Source organism: Epinephelus fuscoguttatus, linkage group LG17 (genome assembly GCF_011397635.1).
Source record: "Epinephelus fuscoguttatus linkage group LG17, E.fuscoguttatus.final_Chr_v1".
NCBI lineage: Eukaryota > Metazoa > Chordata > Actinopteri > Perciformes > Serranidae > Epinephelus > Epinephelus fuscoguttatus.
In genome coordinates, this window is record NC_064768.1 from 27861089 (window position 1) to 27882889 (window position 21801).

Sequence of the window (21801 nt, forward strand, 5' to 3'; positions counted from 1 at the left end):
TACAAACATTATTAACCATAAGTTAACAAGTTTCAACCATAAAATGTGATCAGATTTTGGATCTTGTCCACTTTTGTGTCAGGATCGGCTGTAGACTGACTTGGCAGAGATGGCTGCCATCTTGTTTTTACATGGATTAGTGTATTGTGCTCTTACTACCACTATGGCACAAAAAAGGTGTCCACAAATGAGGACAACAGGCCTAAGTTAAGTAAAATGATGTATAAGGTCAGTTAAGCCCAAAATGTGACGTCCTCATATGAGGACTCAGGGTCTCAGGAGGATATGCTGTGAAAAGTGGTACATCTTTTTTTAATTACCTACTAAATAAATCAGTGCAAGAATGATTGTGCTCCCCACATTAAGTATAAACTAGGCTTGTACCAACTATACGTGTTTATAAAAAGAATGACAGTCATCTATAATTTGTTTCCTGATGAACTGACACAATTTCAAGCAGCTGTTTCTGCCACCTACTGGTGTAAACATACTTCTGCGACATCCCCAAGTTTCACTGTGCTTGTGTAGAATGTGTGCGTCATTAGTCCATTTATCTGCACAAATAAGTTCAGTACTTCAATCACTTCATTGGCTCCCAGTGCAGCAAAACATCAACTTAAAATTCTATCTCATGACACACATATTTATTAAATGCAACAAATGGGGAAAAGAAATTAAGAATAGAAAAAAAAGTCAACAAAATGTGTAGAAAGCCCTTTATGCTCGGAGTTAATGACATTGTGTTTGCGTCTATGACTTCATCCACCTGGCCAGTTCAGAGAGTCAAAAGAAAAGCTCCTATTTTGTAAAGTTCTGTTTCTCTAGATGATATTTTAACATGATAACCCTTCACAAGTGGCAGCTTAAGTATCAACCTTCAATGACATAAACAGTTGACACCTTTTTAAAGTGTTACAACTAACCCCAATAACAACTAAACTATTTTTTATCTTTATCTATCTCACTCATTTTTTCAGCATGTTATGAGAGTTGGTGAAAGGAAAAACTGATAGGAGTGTGCTTGAGGCAGGGAAAGACAGTAAGGTCTGTCCCCAAAGATTACTCTATCTGCCATGTGACACTGAGAAGATACTGCGAGAATAAATAAATAAATACAACACATCAGAGAAAGAGGATCACACCAGCTGACCTGACACACAGAAGTCAAAAAGTCTTCAGTGAGCAGCAGAACAATGTCTCAACTGGTTGATTGACTTATATTTTGGACTCCACGTGAGGTACTAAGCATCTGACAGGTACAGGTTAGTGAGTTAGACTTCAGTAGGAATTGGTTATTAGTGTATGTATCAGTTTTTTTGTGTATTTTCTGTTATTGTGTAATTCTAAATTCCTCTCTTATTGTTACAACCTACTGCTGTAGTGGGGCAGGTTGTAGTAATGACACTGCTTGCATTCAACATCAGTTAATGAATTCTGGAGATATAGTTGGAGAGGTTGAAAAGGTTGCTATTTGTAGTGGAGACTTAAGGGTATGCTGGGCAAAAATTTGAAAGCTCTAACACAAAAATCCAGTTACAGGTGCTGAGACAAAAAGTGTTCCAACCACCCCTGTCTGCCCTATTTAAGTCCAACTGAAATCATATTTAATCATCCCTGTTTGTAGCTATGAATATTTTTTTTGTGTATAGTTAATTCAGCATCTGAAAGATTATTTTTGTGTATGGAATTTTAGGCACACCTATCTTGAACAATATGGTAGCAAAGTGATGGGTCTGGTCCATGCTGCAATGCGCCGACCGCCCAGAAGAGGGCGCTGCTGAGACACATTGACTACCTGGTTCTGATGTAGCAGAAGAAGACGCCGGCTGCAGTACATCTCAAAGAAGAAGAAGAAGAAGACATCTGTAGTGTCATGTAATTATGACATAACCAAGGTTATCCTGAAGATACTGAAGAGGAATATGAATATCACTTGACATAAACAAAGTTTCATCTTATCTCGGTAAGAAAAGGAGCTCAGCAGCTCGGTCTTTACCGCTTTATTACGTGTCTGTGTCAAATAACAACCAACCGGCATTGCCTAGCTAGCATCTTTAGCTAGCGAGCTAACCACCAGCATGACCAAAGCGGTCACGCCAAACTCCAGTTAAAATACTCACATTAATATCTAGCCTTTTTAGGAACAGTCTGCCTCTTGTTCCTGTTATATTCGACCTTCAGAAGACACCATGGTGTGTGACAGCGAGTATTGTCGGTTATACTGAGGACCTGGGGCACGTTATGTGATGTAACGTCAGTTGGGTGGAATTTACCTGACGTGGTATGTTACAGTTACTAGATTATTCTGTGTCTTTAGAGTGTGGTGTCGTCTCAACCACAGGGGTGACGTTTTACATTTATCAGTTAAACACTAGAAGAAGAAGGTGAATGTATGAAGTGTCATTGCTAACATATGTGATGCTAAGTGACAGCTGGTGCCAGATGTTTTATTTGCTTTTCTCTGGTGTCAGCTCAGGTCGCCATGAGCGTCCCCTGTATCTTTTCCTCCGCTGGCCGAAGCTTCAGCCTGCCGTGTCCCGCCGCGGGTCTCCTCTGCTGCCGGCTGCTGGGCCCCAGCTCCACCATCAGGTCAGTGTCATCACTTAACTGTTCAAATCTGTGACCCATCAGATTCTGATCTGGAGCTGCTGGCCAAAATTGTGACCCTATAATATTCAGATATTAGATACAAATTGAGACTCCTCATCTGACAATATTTGGTCAACACTTCTTCATAAGAAATAATATTCTGGTGTCACAAAATTAGACAGTTCCCAGCAGTCCAGCTTAATGAAATATGTGTGAAATTCAGGTAAAGTGTAACTTTTTTCCTACCTGGATCCTATCATCCCATGTTCTTGTGTCTAAGTGACAAATGGGAACGACATTTTTTATAATTAGTCAAGTATTGAGAGAAAGTGTTACCAGATAAGGCAATTGTTTGTCCATCACAAGTCGATATTTTTGCCACAGGCAGGCTCAGACTGTTATACGTTTTTCGAGTGTCTCTCTACCTTTTGCTTGATCCGGTCTGTTTGTTATTGTGTCAATGAATTGCCTGAGGAGAAATCTCGCTCTGAAATCTCTCTAGACGTATACTCCAGCTCAAATACTGTAGGTAAGGGCAGCCATTAAATTTAAAATAAAAGGGAAAGAGAGATTTCAGACACTTATAACAATCTGAAATGATAAAAAAATTGTTTTGGACAGAGACTGAGTAAGTAGAGATGTAAAAAAGAAGTAACCACTGTAACATCTTCCCTGACTCCATGCATGCAGGAAAAAAAACAAAACAAAGACAGACACTACTTGTCTAATGGCCATTGGAAAAAACAGTCTATCAGCAATTTTAAATGTATTTTTCTGCCTTTAAAAAGCCTGCAGACACACTAATTTTGGTGGAAAAAGGGCAACAGACACAAAAACATGGGGAAAATGGTCCAGGTTGAAAAATACCAAGGGAAACCTTTAAGTATGATTTAAAAAATCCATTTGCAGAAGCAAAGTTCCACAAAATCTCCTCTCAGTTCATAGAATGTGATGGGTCACCAAATTCTGTGACCTATGATAAAAAAAGAATCTGACAAAATATGGTAAAACATTTATGCAATGACAATACAACTTACAACCTGTTTAGATCACAGAGTGGAAAGGGTCACAGATTTTGGCACAACACTGGCTCTGTTTATTGTAATGTGCTGTCCTGGCTACTCAGTTCTGATGATCTGTGAAGACCAACAGCAAAGGAACCAAAATTTGACATTTCTCAGGGAAATATTTGTGTGTGTGCTTTAACATAAAGGGTCACTTACACTTAACACCATGTAGCCACAGATGGTTTTGCCAACATCTCAAACCTTAGCCACATAAAACCAAAACTATCTGTATGGACACAGATAGGTGTGGGTTGTAATATAGGTGAACTGGCCCTTTAAGTTTATTGATGCTTGCTTCAGGGCAAAGTCCACTTTACATGGCTCTTTTGTAGCTTTTCATTTGCAGCGTTAGGAAATATTTGACAAGGCAAATGACAGAAACGGCTTCTTTTTTTCCTAGAAGAAACATGTCCTCCAAAAGGCAAATGGACCATTTAGAGAGAACGGCGAACAACTACAGACAAAATGTAAGTTGATATTTTACAGTTGAATGCATTAATCTTGACTCAGTCGACTGTTTCCATTACCTGTGCCACTTTTTGACAGTCATTGAACAGCCAATCCTAAGATTTTTAACCCACTCCTTAGCTCTACTCTGCTCTGTTCCTGTGTGTGTGTGTGTGTGTGTGTGTGTGTTTGTGTGTACACATTTATTGTGTACTCGCCTGGCTGTATCACAGGCTCTGTATCCAGCTCAAGTATGTGGCATCATAAACGAGTCAGAGACTGTGAAGCGTTTAAGATTAGCTGTCCATCCTGACTTCAGCTTCAAAGCAGGACAGTGGTGAGTAGATACTCGTGTTAACTTTTCATAACTCATTAAACATTTTTTGTCAGGTTAATGAACATTGTCATATTGTGTTGTGACACAAAAGAGGTGATGTTTTAGCTAAACTGCATTGTTGAGAGGCTCAGCTGTTGAATCAACAGGCTTTGGCTTTGACAGCTAATGCCACATGTTCTTAGGTCGTCTTTAAATTTTAGCTCAGGACGCGATGATTAAAGAGACTCAGAGACGTGAGAAAGCTCCTATGGCTTAGATGCGTTTTTACGTCCCTGTGCTGCTTGGTGACGCTAATCTTGGGTGCCCACCTTAAAAATGTGCTGATTGTACAGATCTTCTGTGATGCCGGGGTAAAAAATTGTGTAAAGCATCCATGTTTTAAAATATGTAGCCTCTTTGCAGCAGCATCCATATTTGAAGCGTTGCCTACTGTCATGGCTACACTTGAGTCTGGACAGACATGGATGTAAGCTGTAACTACAACTTGACTAGTTCATAGAGGCATAACTCCGTGATGGTCTGTGCTTGAGAATACTGTTTTAGGATCCATGGGTGGTTTTAATCGAGGAGCAGCCTGCCACCCTGTGCAATTTAGATGATTGATATGTCTCCTGACAGATGTGGTAGCAGTAGAGCTTCCGTTATTGGTCACGCCAGAAGGTACCTGTCATAGTGGGATACTTGATTCAGTTCTAGAAAGCCAGGGTTACCCCAGTAACCCAACATTTTTTTGGAGAGAACCCCCCAGTCCTTCCCATTGGCCGACTTAATCTCAAAGCAGAAGTTACCATAGTAACACTTTAATCACGAAACAGAAACAAGCACATCCTGCCAAATATGTCCTGGTTACTGCCTGAGTGTGAAACATCCCTCTGGTGTCCATTCACAGTGCCTGCAGTGTTCACAGTCACCACAAGGTGGTGGCATTGTGTGTGATTTGTCCAACAGTTGGGCTGGTGGTTTTCTTTTCTCACAAAACTTTTCCCGTTAACATTAGTCTACAATCCTACATCACAGTCAGCATGTAAGATGACTCAAGAAATATATCACATTAGCAAAAGGAAAGGATCAAAACCTTTGAATTATTAGAGCTCTTTCTCAAATGAGGTTGAGCTCAAGTTTGCTCATAGCTTTGTGAGGGTAAGCTGCTGTTTGCACTGGATTGCATGAACACTTGTAACTCAATCTTGAAAGGTTCTTGAAACACAGTGGCTTCTTTTTGACTGGTGCGTCACATTTGGAAACAGTTTAGTTTTCAAGCTAACTTCAGGTGACTCTTATAATCCTGATAGCATGTTAAGTACTTATTCTAGGAAGACAGACTTTTTCTTTTCTGCGTCTGTCGGTCAGTGTTGCCAATGTTAATTAGTACCCTGCACATGCAGTATATGCACACGAGCCCATACTGTAGGTGGGCGGTGGTGAGATATAAAACCGGCAGCCAGTTGCCCCGCAGCAACTGATAATGAATGTAAATAGATGGAAATCCTTGAGTTTCAGTGTTTCTGAGAAAAAGGACTGTGAAGTTGTTCGTCTCCAGGTGGGAGAGGAGGAGGAGGAGAAGAAGGAGGTGGGCGGAACATATGTGTGCGTCTTCACAGCCGATCCATATTTATGATGCCTCTGAGGGTTTTGGAGTCAGTGTCTCTCTCTAGTGTAACAGTGGGTCATTGTGTTGGTTGGAACATTAGCCCAACTGTGAAGCATTGCTGTTTTCCTCTGGGGGTGCTCTGCTGTGCTTGTTGATGGACAGGTGCGACCACGTTGGGTGTTGGACTGGGACGCTGTACTATGTATAAACTATCAGGCAACTTTCCATCTGGTTTGGTTTTGCTCTGCTTGGTTTCTGAACAGGCTATTGTTTATCGATATAGGGTCAAGTTAACGCATACCAGTATGCATCTCTCCTCTCTCACACTCTGCACCCAACTCATTCACTCACAAGCTCTCCAGCAGCACTAAGAGAAACACAGAGCTGCTCCACTGTTTAATCTGTCTGTTAATTAGTCTACAGTGCGACATCGGTCTTTATATTGCACGTGCGACGCTAAATCAGTATGTGAGATGAATGAAATTACCACAGTAGCACATCTGTAATCCAGTGCTGCATGTGTCAGAGACAGAGCTGCTTGATTGTGTCAAGTGAGCGTTTGTTTGCTGGTTTGTGTGTGAGGTGGATCACAGCACATCACTGTTCTTCGTGGTAGTTGTAGTCTAATGTGTGACACGGAGATAGCGCTTGGATGCAGGCAACAGATGTGTTTAAAAAATGCAGCAACAACACAGACATTTCATTTACAAGATGTGTATAACGCTGACAAAGTATCTCTCGCTCCTTCCCTCCCTCGGCCCCTCTGTTGATGCTATGTGCATAGATTAGATTAATAGGCTAAACAAATAAAGATATTTTAATCATTTGAAGGTTATTAACGGGTTTTAACAACAGAGTCAAGCTGTTTCGGTGTCCGTGTTGAACAGCGGTTCCAGAGACAGTCCTTCAGCTCTGTGCCTGTTGTGCAACGGCACCAACAAAACGTTTTCTTTACAATGGGGCGACAGATAAGCAAGGACGTCAGCTAAGTGGGTGGTCCAGGACACGTTAGTTTACACACTGCTGAAATAATGTGGCCACATGCGGCCCAGGCCCCATTTTGAATGTGGTCTTAACAATCTATCTCAAGACACATAGAGGACGCATTTGGTGCATTCACAGCTGTACTTAAAGTTGTCCACTTGTCATCTGATCACCTAGGATGCATGTTAATACCAGGTGGAAACAGGGCCTAATACATTTAAGTCAATATAATGATGTTGAAACAACACATCCACGGTTAGATTTAGGATCGTCATGGTAAAGTTAAGTAAAACCATCGATACTTCAATACAAACTATCAATACAGTCTTATCAGTTGCCATCCCCGACACTTAAACAATAAATTACTTGACAAATTTATTAATTTATTCATTGTGTTTTGTGGCATTGTGTGTGTGCAGGGTGGATTTTTTCATCCCCGGCGTGGAGAAGGTGGGAGGTTTCTCCATGTGCTCCAGTCCAGGTTTGCTGCAGAGGGAAGGCGTCATTGAACTGGCCGTCAAATACACCAAACACCCCCCAGCACACTGGGTCCACACCATGGTGAGTGCGGCAGAGAAGTGTGATCAAGCATGACATATTATGACATTTCTGGAAATTACAGTGAGTGGTAATTTTCACAGGAAATGACTGAAAGTTACCTGGAAAGATTGCTGCCTGTGAGTTAGAATATTCTAGAAAAGTAAATGTTGGTCATCCCCACGGCTGTGAAATGGTTTGGAAGATTACATTGCGAGTGTATGCATGAGGGAGATGGTGAAAAGAAAAGAGATGCAGAAAGAGAACGAGTGGAGCGATCAGGGTGTTGAGAAATGGTTAGGGTGTTATAGAGTTAGAAAATGGAGACTGCCGCCACATCACGCCACGGGTTCTTCTAAAAGTGAAGCTTGAAAAGGAAAATGGCAAGTCAGATATTTTCAGATTTATTTATTTATTTCCAGCCCTGCAGAAGCATTGGGCGCTTACCCGTACTATAAAGTTAAATTAAAAACCTGTGATACACTCCCAATTGAACGTTAAGTTCATTTAACCACTCGAGTCATAATCTGTTTCATAATTTTCTGTTAGGTGCTGTTAGCCACATAACCCCTGATGTTTTTCAATCATGTGTAATTGCTGTCAAGGGTTCGTTAAAGTGAGTCGGCAAATTTGAAAATTGCCTGTGTGGTAGTTGTGACGCAGAATTGTGATAGTGAGGCTGAAAACTCAAGAGAAGTTGTTGTGTAAGTGTGTGGAGCAGGCCAATGGGGTAATTAAAGGTTGTGTGGACTGTGAATACATAAATAAAGATAGTAAAAATATAAAAAGATTTGTGAAGTTGGTTAAGTCTCTGCTCGCTTCATCATGTTTATTTATTCGATGATATAATGGAAAAAATGTGACATTCTTGGTGCACAGCGTTGTATTTCATGCTCCAAAAGTATCTTTTTTACTAATCCAGTGTGTGCCAGCAGTCGTGCGAATATGAACAATGCTTCCTCCCTACTTACCTTCCCCTTCCATTTCTGTACTGCGTGTTTGTTTGCAGCGTCTGTGTTTGATGATGGGTCCTAATAAATAGCTTTGAGCTACAACGCTTTGTGTAAATAAGTATCAGAAAGCAGTGAGATGTGTTTGAGCATTCTGAGACTTACAGCTCTCTGCTCTGGGATCGTTTGATGATCCATTTGTTTGATATTGCGTTCCGACTCCACTCTGTGAGGCAGGAATAGTGTAGGGACCACAACAGCAGATTAAGAATGTGAGCGTTATTGTGTGTGTGTGTGTGTGCGTGTGTGTGCGTGCGTGCGTGCGTGTGCAAAAGCAGATGAAGGCGTATTTACTGCTCCTTTTGACTTCAAAAGACCTTCTCTGCACAACTTGTGAAATCACTTTCACCCATAGCATAGCTGAGGTTTGCTGTGTGTATGCATGCTGATCTAAAAGTGTCTGCTTCCCGAGGCTCGTCTTCGATGTAGTTAAAGTGATGCTGTATTTTTCATGGTATTTATTTCAAAAGGTGTTTCATCAGCGGAGCAAATAGAAATGTTGGTAACCCAAGTGTCTGAGTTACCCAGCTCAACGCAGTCTGTTGCTAATTCCTTATTACCTCCCTCCCCTCAGTGTACAGTAGGCTCCCAGGTAGCCATGCGTGTCGGCGGGGACTTCTTCTTCGACCCATCGCCTTCTGACCCTTCCGTAGATTTGCTGCTGGTAGCCGGTGGCGTCGGGATCAACCCTCTGTTCTCGATCCTGTTGCACACGACAGATCTGCTGCAGCTCAACCACGCCTCTGGTGGGCGGGACTACAACATAGGCTCTGCCCACCTCTGCTACAGTGCCAAGAACACTCAGGAACTGCTCTTCAAGGTGTGTTCTTGTATTGTTTTTGACTTTTGGAATATATTTATGAGGAATTTTTTGAAACTTTGCTGATTTTTAACCTTGAACAGCTCTGCTGGCTGCACACTCAGCCATGTCCATGTGCATATCTGGGAAATATGGGCAGGTGTGACACAGTGTGTAACGAGAAACTCTGCCTGCCTTCTGTGTTCCCTAGAGCTCCATCATCGAGGCATGTCGGGAGTTCCCTGACAAGTTTTCCTGTGACCTCCACGTCACGCAACAGAGCACAGACGTCGACTCACACCTCCAGCCATTTATCAACTGTAAGTAATGTCCATACACACACACACATACACACACCTACACGCATATTCTTTTCTTTGTTTAGCAGGGATGATGTAGCAGCTGTCACATTCTACCAGAGTCTGTCTTTGTTGATTTATCTCTGTCGTCATATAGAATAGGTTCTATCAAAGCCCCACATGGGAGACAAGAAAGGAATAGGTGCCACACCACTGAGTCTTGGTTAATTGATTGACTCCCCTTGTGTCTTCCCAGGTGGGAGAATCACAGAAGAGGAATTGCGGGCTCATGTGGATCCGCAGAGGACTTTGTGTTTCCTGTGTGGGCCCCCACCCATGATTGAAGCTTTTTCAAAAACCCTTGTGGACTTAGGCCTCCCGAAAGACAGGATCCTTTTCGAGAAGTGGTGGTAGAACCTCTTACCAGTTCCCAGAAACAGCATTGTCCTCCTGGATTGTGCTCCTCTTTGGCTCTTTAAGGGGGGGGGATGTGTGGGGGTGTGGTGAGAATGGAAAGCAACTAAAATATTCCAGTGATAAGGATATTAATATGAGTGCTTGAGGACATCCACCTCCGATCCCCGCTACTGCAACCTGTGTCTGATCTGCGAAAGGCCGCTGGGACCACAAGCAACTGACTCACAAAGACAGCAGAGATGATTTTATTTCTTATAATCTTAAAAAGGAGGACTGAGCAGACTGTAAAATCTCAACTTTACCCAGACATTTTTCAGCTCACTGCCTTTAATGAATATTGCAACAAATCTGCAACTCTGTCTGATGCACACATCATAACGCAGCTGTCACATCTTCACATCTGATCTCATTTACATTCGCTTTTATTTGCTTGATGGAGGTTGTGCTTCAACAAATTAGTAGGTGATGTGCAGCCAATTTTTCACCTAAATATGAAGGTGCTATGACGGTTGCCTATGCAAGCATGTCTTGAAGCAGTAATTTGACATTTCGGAAATGCTTCCTTGCCACAAGGTCACCTATTCGCTAAATATGAAGCTACAGCCAGCAGCTAGATAGCTCAGTCTGGAAACAGCACAGAACTTGGCTTTGTAAAGACGACAAAATCCGCGTGGTGTCGCATTTGTTTCATCCTGACAAAATAAACTTTCATTTTAACATATAAACAATTAGATTTTCCCTCACCAATCACTAGAGACCAATGTATCTGCCTGAATATAACGCCATTTTAAGTCCACACTGATGTGTAGCTATGCCAACATTCTGGTTTTGCTGGGTTTTTAAGACTAGAGCAGAGCAAAGTAAAAACAAAATACGAAGTTGGGCAACACTGAAAAGACAAGCTGATTTTGAACAGGCTCAGTAGCAGTGTCCGTCTTTTTTATAGTGCTTGCCATTACTGTTATTACTCCTCATTGGTTCTGGCGCACAGCTTGACAACAGCATTAGTCCCGCCCATGGCGCTGATTGGCTAGCACTCATAGGTTTGTTTTTTATTTGAATGAAGAAAACGCTTTCATGTCACAATGCCAGACAAATCAGTCAACTCAAATTCAATTGAGTGGGTGGATTCAAAAGGTGTGGACCCAGGCAAAACAGGCAGCTAGCTTTTTGCCCCTTTTTCAAGTCTTTATGCTATGCTAAGCTAACTAGCTGCTGGCTTTAGCTTAAAGGTATGCTATGAAGTTCGGTCTGTTGCTGTCAGTAAACACCCTCGCCCGTGAATTGGAAAGTACAAGGCCAACCCCAGATTCGCTCTCGTTCACCATTTCGCTTGCTATGTTTGCGTTTTTTCTATGCCTGTTGCATACAGTCTGCCATCTGCTCCGACCTCACCTGACACGCCCATAAATGTCTCCATCACAGACAAAGAGAAAATACCGGCAGAGGGCGGAGTCTCTGCAGATGAATACACAGCCACACACTTCTGGTGGGTCATAAAGGATGTTTGAGGTATGACTTCATTATGAGTCTATATATTGTTTTTTTTCCCCAGAAGTTTCTGCATAATATGTCTTTAATATTCAGTGGAAGGAAGTGGTGTTGATCATCTTATGGAACGCTCAGCAAGAAAGTGACACAATTCCCTGAAGGTCTGTTGCTTTCAAGTCCCAAGGATATGGCAATCTGTACTGTTATTTTACACTGCACAAACTTGTGTTAAATACCTCTGCTTAATTTTACTATGTGATCTAAGACGTGTTATACCATGTGTATATATATATATACCTCAGGTAGTTATTTGCAGAACTGCAGATTTTAGAGTTGTTTGACTGAGACACATTGGAGTGATTGTTTTTCCACATTTTACTCACATCGAAACTTCACACCGAGTGTATTTATAGATGGAAAAAAGCTAACACTCTCCCACATACTGGCCAGTGTCCCTGCCTGTTATACTCAATCACACAGTTACATGCCTACACAGTGCCGATCTCACATACGCTTTTACTCAATCACACACATTCACATGCCCATAAACGATTCCCATCCCGGGGTGGAGCGAGTATCCCACGGTGCACTGTAATGGAACCTCCGGGTGGTCTCTGATTGGCTTGGATCACTGAACATCCCTCGGAGATGGTTGGGAGCTTCTCGTCGTCGACTCCCAGCGGGGGTTATGCTGTTGAGACTCATTTTCGAGTTGTTCTTGCGTGTGTTTTTTTTTCCTCATATGAGGAAATGAGTTTATGCTGGTAAAATGAGGAAATAAAGCAAATTGAGTCTATCTGTTTTTAGACACTTTATTGACTTCTGCTTTTATATAAAGACTCACGTCACACTACTTAGACAAGACACAGGTGGTCCGAGAAATAATAAATAGTTGATTTATAATTTACACATTTTTTCAAAGAAGAAACCTTTTGAAGGTCAGTTCTCCCAAATTACAAAAAGCATTTCACCTTGCCTCTCGTATCTAATCAAGCAGACATTTGAATTTGAGATATCCCTCTGACATTTTTGCAACCACCTCATTACAATGGAGGCAACTTGTGATCGTCCCAGCAATGAAAATATGCATTTAAAAAAGTTAAATCGCAACGTCCCTGTTTCTCAACCAACCTCGGTGTAATCAGTTTTCACGGGAAATGATTTCTACTGAAGAAATGGTTCCCAAGAAACTGTCGTGTTTATTTTATGTACGTAATGAGCACCACAAACAAAATCCTGTCTTTCAATCAATCATTCATTTGTCCTGCTGAAGCTTACAACGTACGACATGCATTCGGTTGTGTGTGAGTGTGTGTATCTATCTGTCCACAGCATATCCGTCAAACTATTGGACCAATCAGCCTAATATCTTGTGTGCACATTTATGACTGTATGGTCGACGACATCTCGTGGTTGCTGTGATTTACAACTGTTAAAAAAATCTGTTTAATACTGTCTATGACTGACTCACTCTATGACTCACTCTTCATTTGCACAGCTCGAAACTGATATCCATACAAAAGTTTGAGCTCATTTTGAACTGGAGCATCTGCAGATTAATTTCACTAATTGTTATTTTTACAAGACACTTCCACTGGGGGCAGCTGCTCCAAGGTTTTATTTCGACCTCCGCACTGTGCCACACCACATCAGGAGCATTTTGGAAGAAGAGCGTTTTGTCTGCCTGGTGTTTGATTTTGTTGATTTGGTCATTTTTTCTTGACATTTGTGCTTCTACCTTAAATACGTAGGCTATGTAGTCAAATTTGTATTTATTTTTTGTCTATTTTAATTGTACGTATTGTCATTATTTACTATTTTGTTGTGCTATCGCCTACAGACAAAATTAATACTGTTCAAAGTCCAGTAACAAATGACATGGATCAAAGGTGTCTGACTGTGTTTAAGTTATTTAAAAAGTATCTATTTTTCTCATGCAGAGCCTGTTAGCAGGAAAACTCCATCTGCTCTGTGCAACACGCTGCAGCTCCGTCAAAAATAGAAACGCACAGCAGCGCGTCTGCTGAAATTAAAATAACCGTCGAGGATTTCAAGAATTAATACAAGAATTGGCTGCAAACAGCTCGAGCAGTGTCCTTTTCTAACTGTCCTTTTCCCTTATATCTCAATGCATTGTACTGAGGTGAAGAAATCAGAGAGATGGATATCTCAAAACCTGGCTAAAGAAAACCGAAATTATCTAAATTCAACCAGTGGCAGAATAGTTTTTTTGTTTGTAATTTACATGAACTGACCCTTTAATGTTTGGCCCCAATAAAATGAACTATCTAAAATCTCAGTGCGATGTAGAGCCTGGCCGATACCAACGGAGAATTTTTAAAATTGGATAACTTAGCAACTGGCTGATACTCATTTTTCTACCAAACATTTTTGAAAGAGTCTTTTAAATTCACTGCACTGGATGTAAAAATATTCCCTCGTGAAGAAACTACAGTATGTAACAAGAATATTTCTAAATCTTTGGCTTTTCTGTAATGCAATTTTTTAGTTAATCATTCAAGCCGAAACCATAAATAATATCTGCGATAAGCTAAAAGTGGCTGATGCAGATGTATCGGTCAGGCTCTAATGCAGCTCACTACTTACTGTGTCACTTGTTCTCCCTATTGTTTCTATCTTAAATTATATACTTTACATATAAAAATACAGGTAGCCCAGAGAAATCAGTACTCCCTTTTAAACAATTACAAGAAAGTAGTAAAATACAACAATGAAAATAACACCCACTGTAAGGCTCGGACTGGAGGCTTGCTCTAGGTTGTACTCTATTAGCCTTGTACAGTTTCATTTCATATAAGGATACATCAAATAGCAACACTGACCCAAAGCAGAAAACTGCACAACACTTTCCCATATATGGGAGCTACAACCTCAAAGACTGGCGACAGTGTTAATGCTCTCAGCAGACTGAAGCGAAGGTTTCAGTCCATGATGACAACAGTATGACTGACTACACCTGGGTTGCCAGAGGAACTAAAACTCCAGATCAACAAAACGTAATTCAAAAGGCCTCAGCTCCCCCTCGCCTGCTTTGTGCCCAATGTGTCAACAGACACCGGAAAACAGCTGCTGTTTGATCCGCTCCTCTGTCTTCATCTTCTCCTTGACCCCTCCGTCATCTCTCTGACACACATCTGTCCATCGCACTGACTCTTCCTGCTCGGACAGAGGGATCTTGTCAACGTCGGTTTCCTCTTCCTGTTCCCCCACAGATGCCCTGCTCCCCGACAAGAAGTAGAAGCCCCTTTGATGCCGTGCATCCTCTTCCCTCTCCTCTTCACCTTCGCTCCTTCTGCTGTCCCTGCTCTTCCTCCCCTCTGCCTCCTCTTCCTCCTCTTTTGTGTCTTCTCTCAACCTGTCCATCTCCGTCTCCATCAGAGGGGACCTGTTCTCCCGCTCCTCTTCTGTCTCCTCAGTAGATTTTTTCTTCGCCTTGCTGCGACCCCTGAGGTTCAGCATCTGAAACCAAACAGATGCGTTTGAGACAGTTTTGCGCTTTGTGCCGTGTCTTTTTCTTTCCATCTCTCCAGACACCTGCCAAACCGCAACAAAGCCTCTTTCATTGATGCCTCTTTCCTGTACAGTTTGAGGTCGACACTTTGCCTATTATTAGACTTCTCCGGAACGGTTTTGTATTTGCTGTACATCCCATATTTAGCAACACAACTTTTTAATGGCACCCACTGTGACATAAAGCCACGTATCCTAAAGGCACAACAGACACAAGTGACAGATTTGCTGCGAAGATGGAAGACATAGGGGAACAAACCTTGAAGTCTTTTCTCTTGCGCTGCAAAACGGGTCTCTGAAGAAAGAGGATCTGCTTGGTCGACAAACTCCCATCACTGCGGAAAGAAAAGAGCAGCACTTTTCACTGCTGTTACCTGTTATGTTATAATCTGAGGATCTCGCCGCATGTATTGAAATCCAGATTCTGTGGTTCGCAAAGTGACAGGTTACAAGACAACAGCACATCAGCAACTGTGTTTTTTGTTCGCAGCTCCGGCTGACTTCAAAAGTGGTTTCATGTTGAGATGAGCATAGGTATGATTGTGATTCGTCAGATCTTGAAACCATCTGTCCTGTCAGTCCTGATCCCAAAAAGAGCAGTGACAGGCAGTGTCTTAGACGAAAGACAAATGACTCTTTAATCAACAAAGCAGTAATTAGTCCTTAGGCTGTGTTATTTTAAGTGTTAGAATATATGGGTAGAAAGAAATCGTTTCAACATCACATTTTTTGATCGGTTTATTATTGCCTGAATCCATATAAATTTATCCACAGCAAACTCCCTGCCTGATCAGCAAACTTTCTGTTGCTGCCATTACAGATTAGACTCATCCCGCTGTGAACCTTGGCGCTAGGGCGCTGCTGCAGCTGCTACTGAATATACTGTCCCTTTCTGCCACCAGTTCGTCTCTGCATACTAAAAAATACATCATAATCACACTGGGAGAGAAGCATATCCTCCGAGCCCTAATGAAATAGAAAGTAAACGTAGAGGACAGGTGAGTTTATGGTTGTATTAGTGGTATCTTGGGGTGTAGTTCTGTACCTGTTGGTCTTGACAATTGGTGTGGGTAACACACACATCAGCCTCCATCCATATGGAGCCAGAGACTGGAGCAAGGGGATGTAGTCCGTCTTCACCACAACACCCTGAGCAGGAGAGCGAGACGGAGAATCACTCAGATAAATACAGTGCAAACACACACAGGGAACAAAAACATTACAGCACCCATGCAGGTAAGCAAATTTAAGCTCAGCCACAGGCGCACGCGCTTCTTTCCTTCATCTCCACTCTTATGTAATGTTTGACAGAAAACAGCTTAAGCCTTCAGTCACAAAGGATTTTTCAAAGTGCACAGCTTCACCAGGGTATTAAAAACTCAAAAGACCCACATCAACAACGGTCCACTGCTCAACCACGATAGCATCGTAGGAGGTGCTCGTGGTGTCTTCTGATGAGCTCTGGAAGATGAACACACTATCCACAGATGAAACCCCATTGTCTGGAGAAACAGGACAAATTAGAGACAGGGTCAGATAAACGGAGGAGGATGTATGTGAGTTACAAGCTCATCTCCACTCTCCAATCTCTCACTATTGATCCCCTCTGCTCCCTTTGGCTTAAGCCTACTTATTCCATGGGTGACTGAACAGTGATTTATGGTATAAGCCGTGGACTCATGGCACGTCACTCCATGCATATCATCCATTACCCAGCAGCGGAGCAGAGATCTACAGCCTGAGCTGCTTTCCCTCTTGTCAGGAACTAGTAGAACCAGTGAACAGTGAGGAGGTATGGTGATACAGTAACTTTAAAGCAGCAATAATCAATATCTCCGCAGTCCCCCATGGAGCATTTTAGCTTCTTTCAGCTTATTGTTTTTTTGTTTTTACTGTTTTGGTTCAGTCTTACTGTTCTTATCAACCTGTATCCAGCTGTCGATCAACGACCAAGATTCCATCAGGAGCTATTCTACGAGGACGCAACCATTAATTTTGCCGTGCGACTTGGCACTCATGATCAGACTGAAGTTGCACACTTCATGGTACATTTGGCACTTTATTTGTGATTTTTCATGCTCTAAACTGTTTCAATGTATGACTGAGAGGTGGAAGTTACAGTGGCCGACTGCAGCTTCAGAACAATCCAATTAAAAAACACATCGAACAAAACAAACACAACAACAGAAATGTGCTACATGGTGCATAAAGCCAAAACAAACTTCAGAGGTTTGTGTGTTTTTGGTTTTGCATTGTATTTTCAGCGTCTTTGCTACTTCTGTATTTGTTTTGGCTTTCTGCAGCATGTCTTTTCATTTGATTCCATTGTCGTATTTGTTTTAGATTTTCATTGTGTTTGTGTGTTGGCATCTTTTCTGAAGCTGCAGCACATGTCTCTGAATGGAAATGTTTTGGGCCTTTGTAACGCCTTTGCGCTTGTCACCCACCCTACAAAGTGTTTCAGAAATGACAATCAGCAACAGTTCATTTCTATGGCCGAGAAACATACCGTTATCATCCCCAAGGTGGAAAAACCCGTCAATGAGGTGCGCACCGCTGGTGAAATGCTGAGTCATGTGGTCGAGCCAGTGTGTGTCAACCTCTGTGATTAGCCCTGCTTCCTTTTGTACTTGCAGTGGCACCCTGAGTGAGTAGAACCTCAGAGAGGTGTTCATCTCCCCTGTGTGGTTGTACAAGGCAAACAGCTGCATCCCTACAGGCACACAAGCAGAAAAGAACAATTGGACACCAAACAGAATTTTGAATAATAATGACTAATACCTACAGCTTAAAGCAAGACAGATTTAAGACATATTAATGCCACTTGGAATCAAATTTTACAAATTCTACTGTAAGCAAAATTCAAGAAAAAAGCAACATAAATAAACATCAATTACTTAGAGTTAGGGATTATTTTACTCAAATGTTTGTTATAGCATACATGTGACTTTTTGTTTCAGTGAAAATGTAAGATGATCTACTTAAAATGCTGAAAAAGTTTCTAGAGTGGGACACATAAAAAACAATTAACATATTATATGTTTCTCACATAACTTTGTAATTTATGTTTCCCACTCTGCATGTGGGATTCCACTAGTTTGATTCCCACTCTGTCGAGTTTGAAAAACTTTTCGCATAAAATACACTGAGCCTCTTGTTCATAACCTTGTATCAGTTTCAGCCATGCCACAAAATCTTAAAAGAAAACTTCTTCATGTCGTCCAGGGTGTGAATTTGCGTTTTCTAGGATGTTGAAGGCATGACCCACTCTACTCCCCCTCTAACTGGCAAGTACTCATTGCCTTTGTTAGCTGGATTGGTTAGGTTTAGGCAAAAGGAGTGAGACGGGTTTGGGTGAGGGTAAGAATGTCGGGGTAAACAGAGTATGGCAGATCATACCGTTGCTATCCAAGGAAACTCAAATTCGCTGCCAGTGTATAGAGACAGCTAGCTAGCAGACAGTGCATCCATCCTAGCCAGAAAAAAAATATGAATGTTGTTGATTCCACTGTCCTGATCTAGAAGAGGCATTCTCATATTAAGCAATGCCAGAAAAAAAACAATTCATAAAATCCTACTTTCCATGTCTCAGCATTCTTAAGACTTTTGAAATTTGACATTATCATACCAATAGAGGCCTTATTTTTAGATTAATGAATACAACAATTCTCATCTGTTTTTAAGGATTTGAGGGAACCGTGAATGATAATTTGTCTCATGACCCAACTACAAACAGGAAACTGGTTACTTACTACCCTGCGCTGGTGGTGAAGTTGCATTCTTGTCTTTCTCAGAACCCTTGAGCCGTATATGGTTGTTGTTGTGTGTTGTCACTCTGCTTTGCCCATCTGTGCAGGCAGAGCTGGACTTTCTTTCATGGTCTCGATCCAGTTCTGGAGAGCTGGGCCAGCTCTCAGAGCTTGAACTTTGTCTCTCTCTCTGGTTGGAAAGGTTAAAGTGTTCCTCTGTGGATTCTGTGAGGTCTGGTAGATGGCCCCTCTGGTGTCTGATCATACCTGCAGGTTCTGGAGGGCTGGGACACACCTGGTTCCCCTGGGCTTCTGCTGGGGTTTGATTCGGACCCCACTGAACTGTGTCTGAACTGGGTTTCCTGTGGTGTTGAGGCTGGTTCGCTGATTCTAATGACTCTTTAAGGCTCATCTGTAGGTTCTGGATGTGCTCACTGGACTCATCTTGGTTAAACTCTAAACTTTGGATGGGTTTCCGAGGACTGAAATCCGGTTCTCTTGTCTTGTGCTCATGTGTGTTTCGTTCTACACTTTCATGATCTAACTCGTCAAGTTCAAAGTGGCGATGGTCAGGCTCTGTGTCATTATGACGTGGCTCTGTGGGATCTGTCGGGCTGGTGTTGGCGCTGAAGGGGTGTCGACGTATGGGCGAAGGGCTTGAATGTAAGGAGGACAGCTCTTCAGGGTCCCAATGCCCCAGATAACTGGGACCTCCACCTGGCTGCTGTAGAAAGCCCACAAACATCACCCCTTGTTCTGCTACATCCTGGATCTGCAGGTGTGGCATATGTTCACACAATGAAATCTATTAGGATATATTTTGAGTGATGCATGAATAAAAATGTCATTCACAGCACCACAAATAAATTTGCACGGTCTCTTCTACTACAGTCAGACAAACAAAGCCTCATTTAAACACAAACAAAGGCTGACGTACGCACAGTAGATATTCTGCAAAATAACAACCTACCTAATCATCTGCAAAGATCAAATATTCAAATGACAAAAGGACCTCATTATCTCAACGCATCCGTGTGTGTACGCATGTGACAGCGTGTGTGTTTGTGTGTGTGTGTGTGTGCCGCTCCCTCCCATGGAGCTCTGGTGGTTAATTGTCAGTTGATATTTGGGCTGACAGTTTTAGACAGGCTCAATGGGAGAGAAATCAGATTGCAAACTACCACCAAACAATAATGAGACACATCCTTCCCCATTACCCACTACTTTTGACACTTCACTCATCCATACACACACACACACACATAACATATATTAACAGTCTCTCTATTACCAACCCGACACGCTCGCAATTACAGGAAGTCTCACAGTTTTATCTGATAAGCATGTCCGGAGACAGATTGAGAGTGGGTGGGATAGCGGGTGCTGGAGAAAGAAATATAGAATTTAAAAACTGCACACACACACTAGCCTGTCAGTCTGTCTGCCCGGTACCACTCCTGGGTTCTTATCTCGAACTCTCTCTGGCAGCTTGTGATCTGATTGGTTATTCATGTCACGCTGCCGGAGCCTATCACATTATACACAGTGATGTGCATTTCCATCCAATCAGGTTTCCCTTTGTGCTCGATGGGTGTTCAGATGCAAATCTATTCAATAGAGCACATTTTCATTTCCCATTGTAGGACTGTTGGAGAATTCATGAGACTGAAAGTGAGTTTTACAGCTGATAAATGCCAGTGATGACGCAGTGTTTGGCAGGGTATCTTAGGGTTAAGTCTGTCTCATTATAGTTTACCATACCTTCTGTCACCTTCTATTCATTATACTCCTTCTGTCTCCTAGTTACACGGTGGTGAGCGCTGTCACAGGAGACGCAACTAGTGGGAATCTGGTATGTTTTGCTGATCTATTTTTCAGAGGCAGGGGTTACCATATGGCACAGACAGGCAATAATAGGCAGTTGCCTGTAGCCCTTTGAGCCCTGTGATGTTTCCTTCACTGTCACAGCAGTGTTGCGCCAACATGAGAGGCACACACGAACACAAGTACACAGCATGAACAGGAGGGAGGGGTGGACTCTAAAAAGCATCCACTGATTAACACTACCTATAGCGCTGTCAGTCAAGCAGAGACGAACTGCAGGCAACAGAGGTCGGCTAAGCTCACTTCTTTCTAACTCGGTCACATTAAAACTTGTCGTCTTCAGCGCCAACTGATGCTGACTCAAATGACATTGCGTGACTCAACCAATAAAAAATAGTGTGGAGAACAACTGGCAGTGAACTGGGCTTTTAATGCCACAGCAATCCCACGCCTCATGTTACCTTGTGAGAAAAAAGAGCACTGGTATCAAATCTACAACTGCAAATAACCGAAGCTGAGGTATTGGAATCAGTATTGAGGGGGAAAAGTTGGATCAGTGCATCCCTAGTATTCTGCCACAAATAACAAGTGTTGATTTAAAATGTTTTCGTTGTCTGTTTTGAAACATTCAGTGCATAAACAGTCTTACATATGGACGAGTAGGGTGCAACTCAATGGAATGCACAAGCCGAGTTCAAGCATATGCGCTTGCCTAAGCACACTTCTCTTATCCGTAAGTCCTTGTTAGAGAAGTACTGAGCATATGACTGGATGAATGAGACTTGGATTAAACTGCAGGAGTTGTGTGAGAGTTTGCAAATGTTGCAAATGTTCTGATATAGTTTATCTCTTGTTAAACATCCCCCCCCCCCTTAATTCAATTCATCAAGAATGTTCACTGTTTTTGGATTCTTCGTTTACCGTGGAGTAAGGTTGGGTACTGAAACCCAGTGCCAATGCAGCATCAGTTCCTGTATGACAGGTACCAATCAGACTGAATCATAACATTGCTTTCAGTGCTTTAATTTTGGTACTCGATTATGTGAGGAGTGAGAAGGTCGAAGGGAGAAAGCAAGCAAGCTAGTGTGTGCTGATAACGGTGACAGTGAGGCTGCAGCGACCGGAGTAT

The 21801-nt window shown here is 42.2% G+C and overlaps 2 protein-coding genes across 5 annotated transcripts in view; one reads left to right on the forward strand and one right to left on the reverse strand.

The window, feature by feature from the left end:
• Window positions 1–1828: 1828 nt before the first annotated feature.
• Window positions 1829–13630, forward strand: oxnad1 (oxidoreductase NAD-binding domain containing 1). Of its 2 annotated transcripts, none has more exons than XM_049602475.1 (8): window positions 1829–1963; window positions 2472–2589; window positions 4057–4123; window positions 4337–4440; window positions 7435–7576; window positions 9137–9382; window positions 9573–9681; window positions 9917–13629. In XM_049602475.1, exons 2-8 carry the CDS (start codon window positions 2483–2485, stop codon window positions 10072–10074), a joined length of 933 nt encoding a protein of 310 aa, XP_049458432.1. In that variant the 5' UTR covers window positions 1829–1963; window positions 2472–2482; the 3' UTR covers window positions 10075–13629. The 2 variants fall into 2 exon arrangements, with proteins under 2 accessions (XP_049458432.1, XP_049458431.1); XM_049602474.1 differs by having other exon boundaries at window positions 1835–1963; window positions 2477–2589; window positions 9917–13630.
• The window catches only part of rftn1a (raftlin, lipid raft linker 1a), a 29741-nt gene continuing 20304 nt past the window's right edge, over window positions 12365–21801 (reverse strand). For 2 of the 3 annotated variants that reach the window (XM_049602471.1, XM_049602472.1), the window contains 6 exons: window positions 18852–19620; window positions 17609–17812; window positions 16492–16601; window positions 16145–16248; window positions 15359–15434; window positions 12365–15048 (listed from right to left, as the gene is read on the reverse strand). In XM_049602471.1, coding sequence (XP_049458428.1) covers window positions 14635–15048; window positions 15359–15434; window positions 16145–16248; window positions 16492–16601; window positions 17609–17812; window positions 18852–19620 — 1677 coding nt within the window. In that variant the 3' untranslated portion in view covers window positions 12365–14634. The remainder of the gene's footprint in view (window positions 15049–15358; window positions 15435–16144; window positions 16249–16491; window positions 16602–17608; window positions 17813–18851; window positions 19621–21801) is intronic. The other variant, XM_049602473.1, reaches the window with a different exon arrangement.

What these genes read in the sequence shown, in the direction of transcription:
- oxnad1 (XM_049602475.1), top strand. Translation starts at nt 2,483, where the DNA reads ATGAGCGTCCCCTGTATCTTTTCCTCCGCTGGCCGAAGCTTCAGCCTG. An exon ending in CTCAGGAACTGCTCTTCAAG is followed by an intron (nt 9,383 to 9,572) that starts GTGTGTTCTTGT and finishes TGTGTTCCCTAG; the next exon opens with AGCTCCATCATCGAGGCATG. An exon ending in CCTCCAGCCATTTATCAACT is followed by an intron (nt 9,682 to 9,916) that starts GTAAGTAATGTC and finishes GTGTCTTCCCAG; the next exon opens with GTGGGAGAATCACAGAAGAG.